The sequence below is a fragment of the Nuphar pumila genome, chromosome 4 (assembly GCF_984573655.1).
Source record: "Nuphar pumila chromosome 4, dmNupPumi1.hap1.1, whole genome shotgun sequence".
Lineage (NCBI taxonomy): Eukaryota > Viridiplantae > Streptophyta > Magnoliopsida > Nymphaeales > Nymphaeaceae > Nuphar > Nuphar pumila.
This window is the reverse complement of record NC_143252.1, coordinates 108,428,160-108,451,562: the sequence shown is the minus strand read 5'-3', so window position 1 is coordinate 108,451,562 and position 23,403 is coordinate 108,428,160. Positions and strand designations below refer to the sequence as shown.

The 23,403-nt window shown below is 40.2% G+C and overlaps 1 protein-coding gene across 2 annotated transcripts in view; it reads left to right on the top strand.

Moving 5' to 3' along the window:
- The window catches only part of LOC149840488 (calmodulin-binding transcription activator 4-like), a 69,920-nt gene that overhangs the window by 38,875 nt on the left and 7,642 nt on the right, over window positions 1–23,403 (top strand). For both annotated transcript variants that reach the window (XM_090003178.1, XM_090003179.1), the window contains exons 5-6: window positions 10,937–10,982; window positions 12,472–12,973. In XM_090003178.1, coding sequence (XP_089859304.1) covers window positions 10,937–10,982; window positions 12,472–12,973 — 548 coding nt within the window. The remainder of the gene's footprint in view (window positions 1–10,936; window positions 10,983–12,471; window positions 12,974–23,403) is intronic.

The following is a 23,403-nucleotide window of genomic DNA, read 5'->3' as shown; positions in this document are numbered from 1 at the left end:
AGGGGGTCCTCGATGGGGTTGCTCAGCAACGCAGAGGCCGACGAGGAGGGTCGCAGGTGGCGGCGACAACCGAGGTCGAGTAGAGAGGCATCGTCGACGAGTCGCAGAGGGGAGGCTCGAGCAGGCTGCCGGCGATGCGGTCGTCGGTGGCTGTGCACAGCAACGCAGAGGAGCGAGATGGGAGTCGGAGGAGACGAGAGAGGCCGAGAGCCGAGAGGGGGAGCCGAGAGGGTGAGAGTGCAGGAGAGAGATAGCGAGGTGGCGAGGGGGGGCGGGGTGTTCATATTTGAAACCCCCTTGCCCTGTTGTCTAAAGAAGGCCCGAGGGAGGCGGTGAGGCTGTGCCCGACCGCCTCACCTTTTGGATCCGGATCGAGTCCAAATCTGGATCCGTCCTAGTTCTTACAATTTTTTTTTCCGACTTTTACAGTAGTCCTACACGCCATAGATTTTGTCTCAGGATCGAGTCTCCCCAACCTCCCTGCATATCGCATGAACCCATCCGAGCATGCCGAGTTGTTGAGGCAGGTTCAGGAGTTACTGCATAAGGGCTTTATTCGTGAGAGTGTTAGCCCATGCGCAGTACCCGCCTTGCTCACTCCTAAGAAAGATGGGTCCATGCACATGTGTGTTGATAGTCGTGCAATCAATCGCATCACGGTCAAATACTATTTTTCCATCCCTCGTTTGTACAATATGTTTGATATGTTGTCAGGTGCTTCCATTTTTCTCCAAAATAGATTTAAAAAGCGGGTATCACCAAATTCGTATCCGGGAGGGGGATGAGTGGAAGACGACATTCAAGACACGTGATGGGTTGTATGAATGGTTAGACATGCCATTTGGGTTATCTAATGCCCCAAGTACTTTCATGAATATGATGACTCAAGTGTTGCGTCCTTGTATTGGGAAGTTTGTCGTGGTATATTTTGATGATATTTTGATTTATAGTTCATCTTTGTCTGATCATTTGAGTCACCTGTGTCAGGTCTTAGAGATTTTGAGAGAAAATTTGTATGTTAATGCAAAAAAGTGAGTTCATGACGTCCAGTGTCGTGTTTTGAGGTTTTATTGTGTCTTTCGATGGAGTTAAGGCAGATCCTGCAAAAGTCCGTGCGATCGTGGATTGGCCTACCCCAAAGACTATCAGAGAGATCCGTAGTTTCCACGGGTTAGCCACTTTCTACAGTCGTTTCGTGCGAAATTTCAGTAATCTCATGGCCCCTATCACCGAATGCCTAAAGGGGACTAGTTTCCATTGGACGCCTGCCGCGGAAAAAGCTTTTACGATCATCAAAGAAAGAATGACTAGTGCCCCTATCTTAGACCTTCCTGATTTTAGTGCAGTCTTCGAGGTTGAGTACGATGCCTCTAAAGTGGGAATTGGTGCCATATTGAGTCAGAACCGCCGACCTGTTGCTTTCTTTAGTGAGAAGCTGACTCAAGCTAGGTGTCAGTATTTCACTTATGACGTTGAGTTCTATACTGATGTACAAGCCCTTCATTATTGGAGACATTATCTCATTTAATAAAGAGTTTGTCTTGTGCACGGATCATGAGGCATTGAAGTACCTAAATAGTCAAAAGAAGCTAAGTGCTCGTTATGCCAAGTGGGTCAGCTTCTTGCAAGAGTACACCTTTACTATTCGCCATCAGTCTGGTACTTTGAACAAGGTGGCTGTCGCTCTTAGTAGGAAGAATAGCCTTCATTGGGTTCGAGCAGTGCAAGGAGCTGTACTCGACAGACCTGGATTTCCAGCAGGTCTGGGCAAGGTGCCTCTTCCCTGATAGCACAACTGACCCAAGATTTGTTATTCATAACGGTTACCTTTTTCGGGGTAATAAGTTATGTGTGTCTGCTTTCTTCCTTAGACTACAATTGATTTCCGAGTTGCATGAAGGGAGACTAGCTGGGCATTTTGGACACGATAAGATGTTCGCACTGTTGGATGAACAGTACTTTTGGCTCAAAATGCGTAAAGATGTTGTCAAGTTTGTTCAGAGTTGTCGAGTGTGTCAAGTGTTCAAGGGTCGTCGTCAAAATAGTGGTCTGTATACCCCGTTGCCAATTCCTGAGCGACCTTGGGAGCATGTGTCCATGAATTTTATTGTGGGTCTTCCCAGAACCTCGCACCGTTTTGATTCCATCTTAGTGGTAGTTAACAGATTTTCCAAGATGGCTATCTTTGTCCCGCGCAAACGGATCACTGACGCCTTGTTAGTAGCCTCGTACTATTTCAAGGACGTGGGCTCATTTTCATGGATTGCCTCACACGATCACCTCAGATCGTGACACCCGTTTTATAAGCCATTTTTTGAAATCGTTATGGGCCTTACTGAAAACCAAGCTCCAGTTTAGCAGTGCATATCACCCTCAAACAGATGGCCAAACCGAAGTTGTCAACCATACCTTAGGAAACCTGTTACGGAGTCTCATGGGGGAGAATGTCAAAACCTAGGACCTCGTATTGCCTCAAGCCGAGTTCGCATATAACAGCTCCATCAACCGGTCTACAAGCAAATCTCCGTTCCAAGTGGTTTACGGTCGGTCACCCACCCATGTCGTTGACCTAGCCCCTGTGTCCGGTATTTCAGACCCCGTCCCCGATGTATTTGATGCTGTCGAATATATGCGTGATATCCACAGACAGGTCCGAGCTAAACTTGTTGAAAGCTATGAGGCCTATAAAGTTTTCGTAGATCAAAGTCGTCGTGATGTCCAGTTTCAAGTCTGTTAGTTAGTTTGGGTTTACTTGCGTCTCGAGCGTTTCTCCGTAGGTACCTATAGCAAGTTGAGTCCTAAGAAGTGTGGTCCTTTTAAGGTTATTCAGCGATTGAGTCTGAATGCCTACCTTCTTGAGCTGCTCGATGATTGGCACATTTCGCCTATTTTCAACGTGTCTGATCTATATGCTTACTGTGGAGACAACAAGTCGTCAGAGCCGACTTCTTTCCAACCAAGGGAGAATGATACAGAGCAGGACCCGACTGGGTCGGTACCACGTGACCCAAACTCGGCCCAGGCACCACCCGATCCACTTCAGGGGATAGATGGTCGGACCTAGGAGCTGGATTCGATCCAGTCCACGACACCACGACGCAGGGTTGACGTACCCCTGCGTACCTATTCCAGAAGAGCGCATGCACGGACGACACAGGTCCAGCAGCAGCAGAAAGATATCTCGGGTCCGGTACCGGACCCGAGACCCAGATCCAGTTGACCTCTTTAAAACCCTATTCTAGGGTTGCATGAAAGAGAGAAGATTGAGAATACAACAACCTTTATTCCTTTTGTTATTGCTTACTCCTTTTCCCCTTTACAGTTATTGTCGTTGTTTTCCATTTCCTGTTCGTGTTCTTTCCATTTGTTACTGAAAGCTTATTGAAAATAAAAAAAGAACAAGCCACACCGATTTTTGGTGGGCATCTATCTTGCCTCCTCGAACATCGCTGTATCAGATATCCAGAGCATATTTTCTTTGAGAGAGAAAGATGCCTCATTTGGACCTGACCACTTCGATTTTCAGGAAATATTTGAGGTGGCCATGGTCTTTGAGATGAAATCGATCATTAATATGAGTTTTGAGCTCTTCGATATGAATTGGATCATCTTCAACTATGATAATGTCGTTAACATATGCCAATATGAACATCTGACTTTGTTTTCTGATTATGGAAAATGGTGACTAGTCCGCCTTTGATTGGGTAAAACCAACTTTCTTCAATTAGGTGGAGAGTTTGGAAAACTAATTCCTTGAGGATTGCTTTAGTCCATAGAGGGACTTGTTGAGGTGGCAAACACATTGCGCCCCCTTACTATAAAACCCGGGTGGCAATTGCATGTAGACTTCTTCATCTAACTCTCCATAAAAAAACACATTGTTGACATCAATTTGGTATAGATGCCAATTACGTATGGCATCAATAGCAAGAAGACAACGAATCGTAACGAGTTTAGCTACAAGTGCATATGTCTCGTTGTAATCAAGACCTTCAATTTGAGTGTACCCCTTTGCGACCAAACATGCTTTGTACCGTTCAATTGAGCCATCAAAGTTGTATTTCATTTTATAGATCCACTTATAACCAACTGGTTGTTTCCCTTCAGGTAAATCCATCACTGACCAAGTGTTGTTCTTTGGCTTAGAGAAAAGTGGCTAAAAAGACCCAATGATGATGGGAAAATTCGTTGTATACAAGGTGATGGCTAAGAGGGTAATGACCGTTGGGAACCATGCCACATAAATTATTCGATTGAAGTATAGGGGTTACAAAATAACACTTGTAATCCTTGAGATACGATGGTTGTTGGTGAATCCTATTTGATTTTCTGACGTGTTGGGCTTCTTGGATAGGTGGCTTGGTAGTGGCAGGGGTTGGATCTACAATATCCTGAATAGGGGAATTGGATTGCAAAGATGAATTTTGGATTTGAGGGACGTTGTGATCGGTGAATGCTGGTTCATGGCTTTGATTTTGCAGGTCACTTTATTGAGACTGAAATATCAATATGGGTAATATACTGCCATAATTGTTGTTAAGAGCTTTATGATCTCAAAATATAAATTTAGTTTCATAGAACTCAACGTCTCTGCTAACAAAAATTTTATTTGTTTCAAGATCATAAACTCTATAACCAACTTGGCCATAGGGATATCCTAAAAAAAATACATTTTCTAGCACAAAACTTGTGGGTGTGATGGATATTAAAAGCCATCAAAGACACTTTAAAACCTTGAGGTGGTTGTATTTGGGTGCTTTGTTATGGAGTGCCTCGTGGTGTCTGTTAGATCTTGAGTTTTTACCAGACCCGATCTGTAATAGAAGAAAAAGGTGAGAAGAAAAAGGTAGAAGAATAAGAAGACACTAGGATGTTTTGGGCTGCAAAGGTTCACGTTTTTCATAATCATACATGACCTATTTATACATAGGTTACAAAACAATTTGATTATTGACATAACTGTCCTACAACAAACATAATATTACAAGAGTGTCCCAGTAATCACGTCAATCACGCAAATCACAGTTTGGGTCTGGATCAGACCCAAACTAGTCCAACCCATTTCACGACACTTAATAGCTTCCCTAAGTTGTGCATGGTCTTGCACCGTGGACAACTTGTTCTTCAAGAACCAGAATCTGTTTTTCGTAAAACCCTTTGTAAATAAATCTGCCACCTGGTCTTCCGTAGAGATGAAGTGAGGTTCAATCTCTTTGTCTTCAACCTTTTGTCGAATGAAGTGCTGATCTATCTCAATATGTTTTGTCTTACTGTGAAAAATAAGATTAAAAGATATTTTGATGGCACTTTGATTGTCACACAATAAGATAGATTTTGAGATCCGTTCCTCCAATTCATTCAACAAATACCTTGTCTAAGTAGCTTCAACAATTGCAGCAGCCATTGATCGGTATTCAGCTTCAGTACTTGATCTAGTTATTGCTTTTTGTTTTCTACTGCTTCATGATACTAATTTTTTCCCAAGAAAAATGCGATACCCGGAAACCGACCTCCTTTCATCAGGATCTCCTGCCCAGTCTGCATCACTGTAGACCGTGACGTCATGCATGTCTTCTCTTTTCCAACTTTTCTTATATACCAGCCCATCTCTAACCATACCTTTTAAATACCTCAACACTCTCTTGACTGCATCCATGTGTCCTGTTTGCGGCTCATGCATGAACTGCGACACTTGATTGACAAAGTAAACAATGTCAAGGCGAGTAAAGGTAAGATATTGAAGCATACCGACTATACTTTAATATCTTGTAGGATTTGGGTACAAATTTCCATCCTGTGAGCTGAGCTTTTGATGTAAGACACTCGGTGTAGACAAAGGCTTGCAATCTTGTATACCAAATTTCTTCAACAAATCTAATGTGTATTTATGTTGTGTCAATGTCAAGCAATCATCCTTCTTACCTATCTCGACTCCAAGGAAATATCGTAAATCTCCTAAGTCTTTCATCTTAAATCTTTGACTTAAGAGTCTCTTTATTTCTTCAATGTGGCTCATCGAGTTCCCTGTAACAATAATATCATCAACATATATCAACAACAGGGTGGTGTTACCTTTGCCCTTGAAGATAAACAATAAGTGGACCAAGAGAGATTGACATGACCCATGTTTTTGTATTTCCAAGGAGAAACTTTCAAACCACAAGCGTGAGGCCTACTTCAGACCGTAGGTGGCTCTTTTTATCCTGCATACATGTGTGCTTGGGTCTCCCTCAACATATCCAGGAGGCTGTTTCATGTAAACTTCTTCCTTCAAGTCTTCATGACAGCTAAAGACAATATAATTCTTATTGTCCCCATTTTGACCACGGGACTAAAAGTTTCATCATAATCCTGACCATATTCCTATGTAAACCCCTTTGCATTAAGTCTGGCTTTGTATCATTTTATGGTTCCATCGGGTTTGTACTTAATTTTATAAATCCCCTTGGAATCAACAACATTTTTGTTAGGAGGTCTGAAAACAATTTCCCATGTCTAACATTCATGAAGCGCTTTCACTTCTTTGTTCATGCCCTCAATCCATTTGTTTGATTTCATGGCTTGATGAAACCCCGCGGGTTCATCCTGCTTATCAACCTAAGATAAAAAGAGTTGAAGATCCATAGAAAAATTATTGTAGCTGACCCACCTGTCAATAGGATGTCTGTTTCTATTTGAACTCCTCACGTTTCCAACAAGCACATAAGTATCTGGTTCTATCTGAGGAACAAGAGTGCCTTTTTCTCTTTGCACATACACATACCCTTTAAATTTATCAATTGGATGAGATTGTGGGTCTGCACCTTCTTCAGCATATGAAGCTCCACCTGCCTGATCACCAGATTGAGGTAAGCATGCTTGGTCTGAGTCGATGTCATCCTGGTCAGCCGACTGTGTCTCCTGAGTACACTGAGATGAGCAGTCACCGTAAGCACTTGCAAATAATTATGCATTCAGCTATGGATGATAAACTTCTTCTCTGGGAATTCTTTGACAGGTATTAAACAATACATCTCCAAAATCATTCTCATCAAACACAACATTTCTGAAAATTTTAACACGCCTAGTCATAGGATCATAGCACCGATACCCTTTGTAATCATCTGCATATCCCACAAACCTACACTTGGAAGCCTTTGGTTGGAATTTATTCCTGAGAGAATCATCAATATGAACATAGCAAGTGCATCCAAACACACGCAGAGCATCATAATCAGGCTGAATGCCGAAAAAAATGGTGAATTATTCTGTAAAACTGTCATGGGCAAATGATTTATAATATAGACTGCTGAATGGAATGCTTCTGTCCGCAGACTAATGAAAAGATTGTTATCATGCATCATCCTCATGTTTGTTTCAACAATATGCCTATGCTTTCTCTCAGCAATCCCATTTTGTTGTGGCGTATGTGGACAAGACACTCTACGCTTTATTTCATTACTTTGAAGAAAATCAATAAAATCCTTTTATGTATACTCACCACCTCCGTCACAGTGAAAATGCATAATATTGGTAGAGAAATGGTTTTGAACAAAGGCATGAAAGTTGCGAAATATGTGAAAAGTTTTAGCTTATGCTTCATACAGAATATCCAAGTGTAACGAGAATAACTGTCAATAAAGATGAGATGATATCTGTTGCCAAAAGAAAAACAAACGAGTGCAGGACCTCAAACATCTGAATAAACAATTTCAAAAGGTCTTGAAGCTCTTTTATCTATAGAATAAAAAAAAAGTACATGACTCTTACGCATTTGACAACTGGAGCACTTTTATTATTTTTCTAAAGAGTTAAACTTGATTTAGGAATTAATTTACTTGATACAAGTTTCTCAAGAAAGGAATAACTGCAGTGACCAAGATGATCATGCCAAAGACTTGGCTTATTGCATTTAGAAAGGCTAAAAACAGACTCAGGACCTGACATAGATAACTCAGACTGAAAGGACTTAGACTTCAATGAGGGCTTCAAGACAGAACTTGTATGCGCAATGGGGTTTGATATGCACCCCATATATCACAATGAATTAATTCAAACGTCTTAGAAGTAGATATAGAGCTATTGAGAAATGGTAATCTTGTTTGTTTTGTCATATGACAAATAAAACAATGGTCATGAGATATACACTCATTCATTTTATTGGAATTAACAAAAGGTGGAGTTTGAAATTTGATAAATGTCCAAGTCTAAAATGCCAAAAAAATGACAGGGAAGAAGCATTTAAAACACATTTACCATCGATCTCAAGAATGTAAAGGTTACCCTGGAGCCTACCCACTTCAATATTTATCTTAGAGTGCGGGTCCTAAAAAAACATTGATCTTTAAATATAACTTCACATTTTAAGTCGTGAATCAATTTGCTAACGGAGATAAGATTGAATTGAAATTGGGGAACATATAAAACATTAGACAAGGTGATTTTTGGTGATAATGTGACGGTGCCAATGTGTGAGACGTGAATAGAAGAACCATTTGGAAGGCTGATGGGGGAGGGGGTGTGAAACATTTACAGGAGATGTAATATTAGACATAGAGTTTGTCATGTGGTCTATGGCTTCTGAGTCAATGATCCATAATTGAGACATAGATAAACAAGAAGATGGGTTGGAAAGATTACCTGCAAGGTTGGCCATGAAAGATGGAGATTGGTTACCTAAGTTGTCAATGCCCATGATTTTGTCGTATTGCTCTTGGGTGAGTTGGGGAACAACATGACTCGGGTTCGACTTCTCTAGTGTGGTTGTGACGAGGTTGGCATTGGCCTGGCCGTTGGAACAAACATTGGGAGAACTCCTTGGCCGATTAGGAAAACTGTGAAGGTAATAACACTTTTCTTTCATGTGTCCTAATCTGCCACAATGGTCACATTTTGGTCGTGGATGACCTTGATATGACCTTAATGGATCATTCTTCACAAGTTGATTTGTCTTGTCGATGACAACAACAATCGGTTCAGGTGCAGGAGTAAGCCGAAGATCACTATCGTTCTTCTTGAACTATCAATGCATATGCTTTGGAAATGTTTGGCAGGGGAGTCATGAGGAGCAGTTGGCTTCAGATGACATTGTAGCTGTCATTGAGGCTCATTAAAAATTGCATAAGTTTCTCTTGTTGCTGAAGTTCTTGAATGACTTTCATGGTTCCACACAAACAAGGAGAGATGATGTATGTGACATCTTGTCCTACATTCTCTTCAATTTTGTGAAGTACGCTGCTACAGATGATTGTCCTTACTTCAGATTGATTATTTCTTGTTGAATCTGATATCCTGGGAGGGTTGGATTGAGAAAATCGTTCTTAGAGTTTTGCCCAAACCTCAACAGTAGACTTCGCATATATAACACTTGATTCGAGATCTTTATGCATCAAATTAAGTATCTACAATAGTACCATATTGTTGCATCGCTCTCACACAATAACGTTTGGTGTAGGCGAAGTAGGCTTGATGATCACCCCATCGACGAAGCCTAATTTGTTTTTGGGGATTAGGGTCATGTACATTGCTTGACACCACATGAAGTAATTATCTCTGGTGAGCGGCTGAGATATAAGCGAAGCTTCCGGATTGTCCAAATGGTGAAAGAAGAATGGGTTTGCCGTCGACTCTGGGTTAGACATTGAGTCGTAGATGGAAGAATCGTTGCTACTACTATTGTCGGAAGCCATTGATGAAGGTTTTTAGTTTTGTTGCTCTGATACCACGTAAGTTTGGTAAATTAGATGGAGGGGAAAGAAAACTTGATCATTATGGAAGCAAAACCAGAACAAATATATATGACTGATTCACGATATCGCAGTATCACATCTCTCTTTGATCCTAGCTAAATAACTCCTAAATATGTGCATGACTGTTTGAGAAGAGATAGCTATACAGATTAGCTTTCCCGATTTACAAATGTGCACACGGTAACATAGTAATACACGATTTTACAAATGTGTAATAGTACACGATAACACAATAACATACAATATTTAACTTCAATATAAAGACTACCCTAAATATGATCGAAGTATTCAAGCTGCAAGTTCGGTAATATAAAACAACTACGTATTATGCTACAGTTGGTCTTGTGTGAAAAATTCAAGTACAAATAGTTTTAGAATGGTGATAAATAACATCAAATAATTGAACGTAACATAAAAAATTAAAGTAATAAATCTTTTGAAACCAGGGACAACTAGGATGTTAGTTTATTTAGGTGGGTGTTGGGTAATGGCCATTGCAACATTGAAACCGGGGACAGGATCTTAGTTTATGTAGGTGGGTAATGACCATTGCTCTATCTCCATTGTTCAAAATGTCACCAAGAAACTCTATACAAGTGTCGTTAAGCATTAATGAGCCATGCTAGCTAATAGAGAAATCTGGAAACCCTAAAAAACCCTAAACAGATGAAGAAAAATAAGGATGATGGTTGTAAAGAAGTGGCTGCAGAATGCAGACTCTAGTGTTAGAAAATTCTAATTGCTAGAATCAGGAAGAAGAAAATTGTGAAAGCAATCTGGAGATACTGTTGTAGAATCTCTCTCTCTCTCTCTCTCTCTCTATATATATATATATATATATATATATATACTGCAGAAGGGAGTGGGTTTGATCGTATGTACATATATAGATCTTTATACATCATGGACTTCCAAATCACAGCTGCAGCTAACAGTCCGAGGGAATGTGGACGTCACTATCATGATCATCCTCATAACCATCATTCAATCATCACCAACTTTGATTAAAAAGTATGACATATTTGGTGCATTTAGTGCTAGAAAACTTTTCGGTGTCCATTTGTCTTTTTGGAAAATCTGCACTTTTGTGGACCTGACAACAGTTGTCACTCCCAAAAGGAAATTTTAGTGGGCCTAGGCATTGGCAGTTGATCATGGTGGCACCTTTACATATTTTTTTATTTAATTTTGTATTCTTTTGTCTGCAGGGCATGCGAACACATTGTTCTTGTTCACTACATAGAAGTTTCTGAGGTGGGAACTCAAACCAAAGAAACTTTTACTTGGTGATAACTTCTCTTCTTGTCTACTACTTTATCCTGTTGCATGTTTTCTGGAAATATTTTCTAGTACACGTTGACTTTGCTGATTTGAGTTTGGCAGACTTCTAACGTCTATATGTTCTTACTTGAGTGCATGAAATTATATTTTTGATGTGCTTGTGCTATTCCAGTTTAGGATATTGAGCCAGACTTACATCTTGTAGGCATTAGTAAAACTTAGTCTGTTTCTTCTGTCAAATCAGACCAAACTAGGGTCAAACAACAAGACTAGCTGCATCTATAATTAACATTTATCACCAGTTAGTGATTTTCTTCAAGTTTTTTTTTTCATTTCTTCAAAGTTTTGTCAAATTTCCTGCTGGACCTCCTGTTGGCTCTTTAAACTTGTATTAGAAACTTTGGTTATTAAAACTAAATTAGGTAATGCAGTGTAGCCTTGTTGAATAGGTGACTTTAGCTCTTTTAAATTTGAAAGATTTTTCTGATTTTGCACAAACAACTTAAGTTGAACCCATACATGCCCACACACCCACTAGGGGTGTAAACGAGCTCAGCCCAGTGGAGTTTTAGGCTGTTTAGACTTGCTTTGTTAAGAAATATCAAGTTCAAGCTTGGGATTGAGCCTAAGCTATCAAATTCGAACTTGGTTTGGCTTTGTTCACAGGCTTTATATTGGGTCAAGCTTAACTTTGAAGTTAACCTAAGAAAATATATATTGAATATAAGTTCCCAAAGGTATCTTGATAATGCTGTGATATTTTCATATATGATCTCAGCATACAATAATATTGCCATAAGTTGATTTTATAACGTTATTTTGTGTTTTTCTCAGATTCTTCTTTGCATTTTTTTTAAACTCAAAGTTTAGGCCATATTTATTACTTTAGCTTGTTATTAGAACTATTCTCGTTGATACCAACTGATGCCCATAAGCTATCCAAGTAATCACAAAGAATCAATAGTATTTTAGAATTATTTTTTTTACATTCTTAGCCGGAATCTTTCAATGCCTGTTTAAATATGCTTGGATCACAGAAATACAGTTGGATCCAACTCCACTTGGTCTATAATACATTTATCCCCCAGATACTGTGGGCATCAATTCTCTTGATGTTTCGGTTCTTAAAACTGGGCTAACATTGCACTTGTGCAGAAAGTAATTACATTTATCCGATTTTTGCAAAAGGTACTTGATTGTGCTTTCATTCTTGTATAATATGATGTTCATGGAAATGACTGCTGTTTGGGCATTTTCGCTGCATATTTGTGGCAGTAATAACTGTAATGGTATATAGATATGCAATCAAATTGGTTTTTTATTAACATTTTATTTCAAGATCTTGTTAATAGTTATATCCACATTATTTTTGCTAGTTTTGCTGTTTGTTCTGGGCATATGCTGTTGTTGATAAGAGTAAGTAGGTTTGTCTTTCATCTTGCCTTATTTGTCACTCATGCAGGTTAGGTGGACTCCAGGTTCAGAGTCTAACTTGGTATCAGATGTTTCTTCCACCTTTAATGGTCAGAACATCAGTTCTTCTAATCCTCAAAATCCTGTTCATGCCCCTGGTCTTAGTGAAGTGTATGATCCATCTTGGGGTTCAGTAACCCCAGGAGAAGTTGCCTCCAAAGTTCTTTTTGCCAATGATTGTGGAGATGACTTAGATGATATGGACAGACCTGGAGAGTTTGGAGCTCAGTCCAATCCTGATGTCAAACAAACTCTCCAAAGGCTTGCTGAGCAGTTACGCGTTGATGATGATGTTTATTATACTGAAAGCCATCCTCTATATCACAGTTCCCATGAGTGGTCTCAGTTTTCCAGTGTCTCAGCAAACAATACACACAACCCTGAGCAGGATGTGCTCATAAATCTAAATGATCAGGAGCGAGATCAACATTTTGGAGGAAGTGAGAAGACATTAAGTGACTTAAAGATCAACTCATTGCTGCAGAATCCAGGTATATATCACATTCTTTCATGGCCAGATGTACATTATTTCTTGATGGTATGATGCAAATCATGCAATTTAAAAAAGAACTAATACTGATAAGAAATTGATAATGATGCATTGTTTTGCAATGGCATTGTATTAAGCCAGTAGGCCACAAAGACTGGAAGAGACGCATAGTCCATACATCTCTTTCTGTCATGCAAAGTCCCTGATCCTCGTCGCCTTATTTGGTTCAGTATACATAAAGCATTTCGCTGTCAACAGTAAGCATGGACATGGTTATCCTACCAGAACTAATTGGTCTCTCAAATCCTCATTGTTCCCTTTACTGATAGCCTGAATTATTGTCTAGGTAAAATTAATGGTTTAAGCTCTCAACAACAGCTTCAAGATAATTAAATCTCTAAATTTGGATGTTGGGATAGTAAGCTATTGTTATTTAATTTTGTGGTTTGAGGCAATAGAGCTTCTAGCTCTATTGAGGTTATTTGATATTATTTTAGGCTACTTATAGACTTTCACTATATATGAAGGTTTAATCAATTTATTCTCTAATTAGATTAGGTTCATATTTTTCAAAGATGCATATTTATTAGGTCTCTTGTAAAAAAATTTATGCAGCATATGAATATTGAAATGAGATGATGATCTTCCAAACATGAGCTGAGATTCGAAATGATGTCTTAACAAGACATTTAAGCATAACCCTTAAGAAGGGTATAAAGGGAACAAAAGGAAAAAAATATTCTTTTATTGAACAAAGAGAATTCAATGCTTAAGAAGCATTTTACAATGTAATACAAGAGGGGCTGAACCCCTATATATACACAGTATGAGAGAGGGAGAGTATGAGAGACTCAATAGAGTCGTTGGACTCATTCCAACTGCTCTAAATAGAGCTGTTGGACTGGAGTCCAACAACTCTATTGCTAGTCAAGTCTTAACTAAGACTTGACTAGTTATGTCATTCTAGTTCAAATTGAACTAGATGACAAAAAACACAAAAACAACAACAACAACAACAACTACGCCTTCATCCCAAAACAGTTGGGGTCAGCGATATGAACCAACAAAGAAAATCATTTTGGGTCTTCCACATGAATCCTTCTCCTCCATTCATTTCTATCCAATGCCATGTCCTCGGTGAGGTTCAAAGCATTCATATCCTTTCCTATCACCTCCATCCATGTCTTCCTAGGCCTACCCTGACCTCTTTTAACTAATATATTTTCCCATTTCTCCATCCTTCTAACAGGAGCATCATTAGGCCTTCGTCGAATATGTCCAAACCACCGTAAACGATTCTCTCTCATCTTATTTTCAATGGGTGCAACGCCTACCTTCTTACGTATCTCCTCGTTCCGAATCTTATCTTTTATTGTATTTCCACACATCCATCTTAGCATACGCATCTCAGCTACACTCATTTTTTGAATATGATGTCTCTTGGCAGCCCAACATTCCGTACCATATAGTAAAGCGGGCCTAATAGTCGTCCTATAAAACTTTCCCTTCAACCGCAATGGCATTCTACGATCGCACAACACTCCAGTTGCACTCTTCCATTTCATCCACCCAACCTTTATCCTATGATTTACATCTCCATCAATTTCTCCATACTTTTGAATGATAGATCCCAAATATTTGAAAGAATCATCCACCGGTATTTCTTGCTCACCAAGCTTCACTACACTCCCATCTCTATTTCGTTGCTTACTAAATCGACATTCCATGTATTCTGTCTTACTCTTACTCAACTTAAAACCTCTTGCTTCCAATGTCTGTCTCCATAATTCTAACTTAGCATTAACCCTAGCTCTAGACTCATCAATCAAAACAATATCATCAGCAAACAACATACACCACGGCACATTTTCTTGAATTGATCTCGTAAGCTCATCCATCACTATAGCAAATAGGAAAGGGCTTAAAGCAGATCCTTGATGTAACCCAACCGTTATAGGAAAATTGGTTGTCACCCCTCCACAAGTGCGGACATTGGTTATTACTCCTTCGTACATATCTTTAATTATACTAATGTACTTGAGAGAAACACCTTTCTTTATCATTGTCCACCAGAGAACGTCCCTAGGTACTTTATCGTAAGCCTTCTCCAAATCAATAAAAACCATATGCAAATCTTTGTTCTTCTCTCTATTTCTCTCAATAAGTTGTCTAAGAAGATGTATAGCTTCCATAGTAGATCTTCCAGGCATAAAACCAAATTGATTCTCCGATATCATGACAACCTTCCTCAACCTAGACTCAATCACCCTCTCCCAAAGTTTCATAGTATGACTCATGAGTTTTATACCACGATAGTTTGTGCAATCTTGTATATCACCCTTATTCTTATATAGAGGCACCAAAGTACTCTTCCTCCACTCATTAGGCATCTTATTTGTCCGCCAAATCTTGTTAAAAAGATTTGTCAACCATTCTAGACCTTTCTCTCCCAAGCATTTTCAAGCCTCGATAGGTATACCATCTGGGCCAACTGCCCTTCTTGATTTCATTTTCTTCAAAGCCTCTGCAATTTCTTTCTTTTGAATCTTGCGCATAGTCACGATTCATCTCATGAAAAGGAATGGAAAAGTCTCTAAGATCCTGAGCATGACTTTCATTAAATAGCTTATCAAAATAATCTTTCCATCTCTCCTTAATCTCCTCATCTTTGACTAAAACCCTTTGCGTTTCATCTTTGATACATCTAACCATACCCAGATCTCTCGATTTCCTATCTCTCATTTTCGCAATCATATAAATATCCTTCTCACCCTCTTTGGTATCCAACTTGTCATAAACCTCCTTATATACCTTATCCCTCGCGTTCCGAACTACTTTTTTAGCTTCCTTCTTTGCTACCATATACTTCTCCAAATTCGCATTATCACGACTTTTACTTAGATTTCTATAACACTCTCTTTTAACCTTAATAGCTAATTTGACATCCTCGTTCCACCACGATGTATCCTTACCTAGCGGTGCACCGCCTTTAGACTCACCCAATACCTCCTTAGCCACCTTTCTCATGCCACCCGCTATCTTATTCCACATAGATTCTGAATCCTCCTCGAGACACCAATCAACTTCCTTAACTACCTGCTCTACAAACATTCCTTGTTTAGCTCCTTTCAGTGCCCACCACTTAATTCTAGGATCTATCCTATGTCTATCCCTTTTGCGGCATTGTCTAATTCTAAGATCTAAAATTAAGACTCTATGTTGTGTAGCTACACTTTCTCCCGGTATAACCTTACAATCGATGCAACAACCCCTATCTCTCTTTCTAAGTAGGAAAAAATCTATCTGACTCGTATTAACCCCACTTTTAAATGTTACTAGGTGAGACTCCCTCTTCCTAAACCAAGTGTTTGCTACGATCATATCATAGGACAAACCAAAATCTAAAATCCTTTCTCCACTATCGTTTCTTTCTCCTATACCATAGCCTCCATGGATACTCTCAAAACCATCCCTACTAATGCCTACATGCCCATTAAGGTCACCGCCGATGAAAAGCCTTTCTCCATAAGATATCCCTTGTACTACTCCATCTAAATCTTCCCAAAATTGACGCTTAGTGGAATCATCTAAACCTACTTGAGGTGCATAAACACTAATAATATTAATAATATCCGTACCTAATACTAATTTAATAAGTAAAATCCTATCACCCTTCCTACGGACCTCAACTACATTATCTATAAACTCACGACTCATAACAATCCCTACTCCATTCCTATTCCAATTTATTCTTGTATACCAAATCTTATATCCCCAAGGTTCTATCACTTTTGCTTTCTCACCTACCCATTTGGTTTCTTGTAGACATAAAATATCAATCTTTCTCTTACACATAACATTTACTAACTCTACCAACTTACCAGTTAAAGACCCTATGTTCCAAGTGGCTAACCTAATTTGATGGTCTTGGACTAACTTCTTTACCCCCACCCGTCCAACAAAGTGAGGGAACCCTTGCCTATTTGACACCACACCCGAGCGTCGGTGTGACGCGTCGCTTCCGGGCGACGACCTAGCAACCCTTGCCAATTTATCACTGCCTCCGGGCCTATAGAGTACAGTGCGTCGCTCAGTAGGGAACGCCCCAACGAAATTCTCATATTGGTTCATATTCATAGGGTATGACTAAGTTTTTATGTTGGCTGTCACAGGCCTACCGCAACCCTCCTCCTTTATCCAGGCTTGGGACCGACAGTGTATAACTAAACAGTTATACATAGGCGGAGTTAAAAAACACAAAAAAAAACAAAAAAAATAAAAATACAGAAAAAGAAAAGAAAAAATATTATATATATATATATATATGTTTACAAATTTACATTTTAACACTCCCCCTCAAACTTACGGTACAATGAGTAAAAGTTTGTCTAAGATAAAGTGAAATCGGAGAGCAGCGAGAGGCTTTGTAAAAAAGTCTGCTAACTGATATTCTGAAGTAACATATGGCAGATCAATTGTCCCATGTAGATATTCCTCTCTGACGTAGTGACAATCCATTTCGATGTTTTTGGTGAGTTCGTGAAATGTTCTGTTACTTGCAATGTAGATCGCACTTTTGTTGTCACAATACATCCGTGAGGCTTTTGTTGCTTCAACTCCAATGTCAGCAATCAGTCGTCGAAGCCAAACTACTTTCATGGTCGTGGTTGCCATGACTCTGTATTCAGCTTCAGTGGATGATAAAGATACCTTATGCTGCTTTTTGCACCTCCACTTGATTAATGATTCACCTAAAAAGACACAAAAACCAGTGGTTGAGTGTCTGTTATTGGGATCACCTCCCCAATCGGCATCAGTATATGCAAGTAAATCAAGAGAGGAGGAAGAAAACAAAAAAAGTCCTCGTGAAAGGGAGGACTGAATGTATCTGATAATACGCATGACTGCTCCCATATGAACAGAAGTAGGAGCATGTTGAAACTGGCTTGTTGTGTGAACAACATGTGCTATATCTGGTCTCGTAATGGATAGATAGGAAAGTGTCCCGACAAGCTGTCTATAAGGAGTAGGATCAACAAGAAGTTCTCCATCATCAATCTTCATTTTAACATTAACAACTTCTAGAGTGTCTATGTAACGCCCCAAAATTTCGAACCTTATAAATTCCTTGAAATAGTTGGAAAATTTCTTTTCTTTACAGAGTTTATTTCTAAATCAGCGGAAACGATTTCTTTTAAAAGAAAAAGGACGGGTTTGACAACCTTGGGCACGTTAGCGAGAAAACAAAGATTTACCATGGACGATCTGCAATAATACTTAGGAAACCATTCCTTCTATTTGAAGAGAGTATAAAGTTTGTACAAAATTTGGGTTTCCTCAAGGGAAAACCGTATCAAAAACCAAAAATGTCCAGGAGAAGCACTACGAGCAGAAACAGTGGATCCTTAAATCATCTCGCAGTCGCGCCATCGCCTGATGCACCTAATCGTCACCTGTACCCATGAGATGGGTTAGTTTTGTGAAAAACTAGCAGGAGAGTACAAAGACAGAAAGAACTAAATTAGGCATAGATAATTTATGCAGCAGGTAGTAACGAGCGAACTAAGCAGATAGACTGGAGGAATAAGCTAAGTACAACAAACTGAAAAGGGTGTGCATGCTCAATTTAGTTATTACTTGATAACCGACCATGCGGGTATATACATGGCACGTGAGTCGAAACAGTCGAGTCCAAGCCGAGTGTTCATTATGTTAAGTATTTTAATATACCTCGGTTGTCTGACTGAATCCTATTCCTATGGAGACGACCGATGGTCGAGAGAGTAAGTCCCCAAGGCCTGATAGGGATGCATCCAACTTCTGCAGAAGTGTTAGGCTAACTTATGTAGCCCCTATCCCTCCCCCTAACCTCCGATGACTGGAGAAAAACAGGTCTTTTGCCCTTTTTTGAAAGCCATAAATGGACTGTCAATCGGAGTTGGTACCCTTCGTCCTCTCTCTTGACGAAGCAAGGTTGAAGTAAGCGCGACGGGGTTTCTTAGCCGTTGCCTCATTCTTCATGCTCTGGTCTATTAGACCGAAACGAGCATCTTGCCTATGAAGGCGATCCCACTCTTATATGTGTTTTCAACAACCTGCACTAAGCATTAATCGAGGTCATAAGACTCTCTCATCCAATCGTCGTAGTACTAACATGTCTCGCATGTTTTAGAAGTACGCTTACGAGAAAAGGAATACAGGTCCTTAATAGGAGCCTCGGGAGTGTGTTTCGCAAAGATATAATGTTTTTTAAAAAAACTATTTTAACATATCAAATCTTTCGAAACGACACACAATCTTGCCAACATAAGGCATGTGATTTTCTCGAATCTGACATCCGATGACGCAGTGTCTGGGTGCTATGTAAGTCACGACACTGGTTTTGGTAAATGGGTTTCACAAAGGAACCTATCACCCAACAACTTGGTCTTGCTGCAGATCAAGGGTTTTCCCAAAACGTATCGGGTGGAAAGAGGAATAGGTATTCCTCTCGAATACTCTAAGTCTATGGCAAGGAAAAGAAACAAAAGATAATAATGCGAAAAGGAAGTGCCTGGGCGCGAAGCGCGACGACAAACAGGAACTGCGAAAGCAAGGGACAAGGATCGCGAAACCGCGTCCTTGAATTAAAAGACAGTAAGTAGTAACTATGAGAGCAAAAGCCTGGGCGCAAAGCGCGACGGCAATAGAAACAGAAAGTGCGTAAGCAAAGGACAAGGACCGCGAAACCGCGTCCTTGAATTAAAAGACAATAAGCAGTAAATACGAAAGTAAAAGCCTGGGCGCAAAGCGCGACGGCAAACTGAAATGCGAAAGCAAAGGACAAGGATCGCGAAACCGCGTCCTTGATTTAAAAGTGTACTTATATACATATAAGTATATAAATATATCATTAAGTCCTTTCGATTATCAATTATTTAAGCTTGATTTAATTATTTAAGTCCTTGTGCAACTTCTCCTACCTTGGAGTATTGCGAGAATGAAACCGTCTACGAACGTAAGTGATTGTCGGTTTAGTTCGCGGGGCGCGAACGGGCTCCGTTGCGTAACACTGCAAAAGTACGTAGTTTAGCATGTATAAAATGAATATAGGTAGGGAGAAAGCTCGGTTTCTCCGCAACTCAATGCAGGGGTCATCGGCCCCTACCGTTATGAAAGAGAACGGGGTAGGGTCCAATGACCCATGCCACTAAAAGGAGATGGGTGCAGGGACCATCGGCCCCTGCCGGATTTCTAAAGGAGGGCAAGGGCCTTCGAGGCCCTTGCTGGGTGTTAAAAGAAGGTGGGGCAGGAGCCTTCGGCTCCTGCCAGCTTTTCTTTAAAAGAAAGGGGCCGATGGCCCCTACCAATGAAATAAATAGGGTGGGGGAGAGTGCAGGGGCCAAAGGCCCCTGCCGAGCCCTTGCTCGCCAGAAAAAGAGACAAGGGCCTCTGGCCCTTGTCGGTTAAAAGAGGGGCAGGAGCCAAAATGGCCCCTGCTGGGTTTTTTTCCCAAAAGAAGGGAGGAAGGAGCCAAAGTGGCTCCTGCTTCTCTTTTAAGGAGAAGAGTAGGGGCCATCGGCCCCTACCAAAAGAGAAGGGCAGGGGCCTATCAGAAGAGAAGGGAGAGAGCGCAGGGGCCAAAGGCCCCCCTGCGACTATCTAAGAGGTGGCAGGGGCCAATGGCCCCTGTCGTTCGTGGAGAGAAAAAAAAAAGGGGGGGCAGGGGCCATTGGCCCATGCGGGACTGAAAAAAAAAGGGGGCAGGGGCCGATGGCCCCTGCCGGAAGGTGAACAGAAGGAGGGGGGGGGGGGCAGTCGCAGGGGCCTTGGCCCCTGCCTGCCGTAACAGTTGAGGAGACAGTGAGGGAGGGGGCTCACCTGCGGCTGCCAGAGAGAAGGGAGGACGCCGGGGAGGTGGTTGCCGAGGAGGGAGCTCGTCGGAGAGGGTGGTGCCGTGAAGGGGGGGGGGGGGGGTTGGCCTGCGTCGACAAAGGGAGAGGGAGATGGAGTCGGTGGAAGAGAGAGCAGAGGGGAGAGAGACGAGAGATGAGAGAGAGAGTCGGGGGGGGGGGGGGTCGGGGGAGGCTCGTAGGCCCTCCCCTCTCCCCTCTCGTCTTTTAATAGGGAGGGGGCGCACACAGGGCCCGCCCCCTGTGTCGCCGGAGAGGCCCCCTGCCATGGGCTGCCAGTCCCCTCGAAAAGGGTTTTCGAGGGGCTGGCACAGGTTGGATCCGGGTCGGGTTTGGACCCGACCCGGGTCCGATCTTTTTAATTTTTTTTTTTAACTGGTTTTTACAATCTATTTTCTTACCATCAGTAATACCAGACCTGAAAACAATGTCAAAAGCAAATTTAGTCTGAGATAATAAATATCCTTTAAGAGAATAAGCAATTTCAATGCCTAAAAAATATCTCAATAAGCCTAAATCAGTCATTTCAAAATGAGATTAAGAAGTGTTTTGATCCTTTTAACTCCCTGTTTATCGCTTCCAGTGATGATCATATCATTCACATAAAGAAGAAACCCAATGTTTCCTACATCAGAATTCTTAACAAACAAAGCAGTGTCAGTTAAACAGAACTGAAAACCAATATCAATTATAACACGACTAAACCTATCATACCAAACTTTTGGTGCTTGTTTAAGTCCATAAAGAGCTTTTTCTAAGCGGAGGGCTTTACCCTTAGGAATACTTAGACCAGAAGGGAGTTCCATGTATACTTCTTCAAGTAGCTTTCCATTTAAGAAAGCATTTTTGACATCCATTTGAAAAATGGACCATTTCTTGATAGAGGCTAAGGCAATTAAGGTTCTGACAGTTGTCATACGAGCCACAGGAGCAAAGGTTTCTTCATAATCAATGCCATATTCTTGGGCATAACCTTTGGCTACTAATCGAGCTTTATATCTTTCAAGAGTGCCATCACTCTTGGTTTTAATTTTATAAACCCATCGACATCCTATAGTTTTCTTACCTGGAGGAAGATCTTGAATAATCCATGTAGAAGCCTTTTTTAGTGCATCTAATTCAGCTTTCATGGCTTCTATCCATTTGACATCATTTTTTGCTTGGAGATATGTAGATGGTTCTTCATATGAGTGAATTAATGCAATGACTGCCCTATATATAGGAGAGGACTTGTATGACACAAACTTTCCTGGAGGCCTCGAGACTCTGGATGACCGTCTAGTTGGATTGTCAGAATATTTTTCAAGTGCACATGGAGGATTAGACCCTTGTCGCCTGGAATATTGGATACTAGTGTCTCTATGAACTTCTTCATTGTCAACATTATGATCAAGATCAATAATTCCTTGATCCTTATCAAAGTTATAATCAAGATCATATTCATCAGATTTTGATGTCAGATCTAATAAAAAGGAGTACTCAGTGTCATCCTTTGGTTTTTCAAAATCAAAGAAGCTCTCTTTTTCAAGAAATGAAACATTTCTAGACACATATAATCTATTATTTTTGAGGTCAAAACACCTATAACTTTTCTGATTTTCAGCATATCCTAGAAAAGCACAGGGAATCACACGAGGGGAAAGTTTATCATTTTTGTCGGTAAATATGAAACATTTGCACCCAAATATTCTCATTCTAGAGTAGTCTGGAGAAACGTTCATAAGTTTTTTAATGAAAGTGATATTTTGTAAAGAAGAGGATGGCATTCTATTAATCAGATAGGTAGCAGTTAAGGCAGCTTCTGCCCAAAAGTCTTTCGAGACTTGATTTGCTATTAATAAAGTCCTAGTGGTTTCCATAATATGGCGATGTTTACGTTCTGCCAGCCCATTTTATTGAGGTGTATAAGGACAAGATCTTTGATATGTGATGCCATGTGACCTAAGATAATTTTTAAAATCTGTGGATAAAAACTCTCCCCCTGAATCTGTGCGAAAAATGGTAATATCATTTTGAAACTTGTTTTTAACCATTTTATGAAATGTTTGAAAGTATGAAAATACTTCAGACTTATGTTTAAGAAAGTAAATCCATGTATGTGAGAGAAATCATCAACAAAAATAACATAGTAAGCAAATCCTCCTTTAGAAATTACTGGTGCAGGACCCCAAACATCCGAGTGTACTAATTCAAGTGGTCTTGAAGAAAAAAATGTTCTGTTCTGAAATGCTAATCATTTTATTTTGCCAAGAATACAATCTTTACAGTCAAATGATTCAGAGTTACAAAATTTTCCTTGATTTGGAAAAAGTTGGATTTTAGCTATATGTGGATGACCAAGTCTCTTATGCCACAATCCCAATTCATTTTTTTGAATATTATAGCAAAAAGCATTCTTCGGCATTTCCAAAAAATTCATGTAATAGAGTCTTCATTCTCTATGGCCTTCCCCAATCAACTTGCCTGACTGGCGATCCTGTATCCAACAACCATGAGAAGAAAAAGAAATAAATTTGAGATACAGATAAAAGATTTAAAT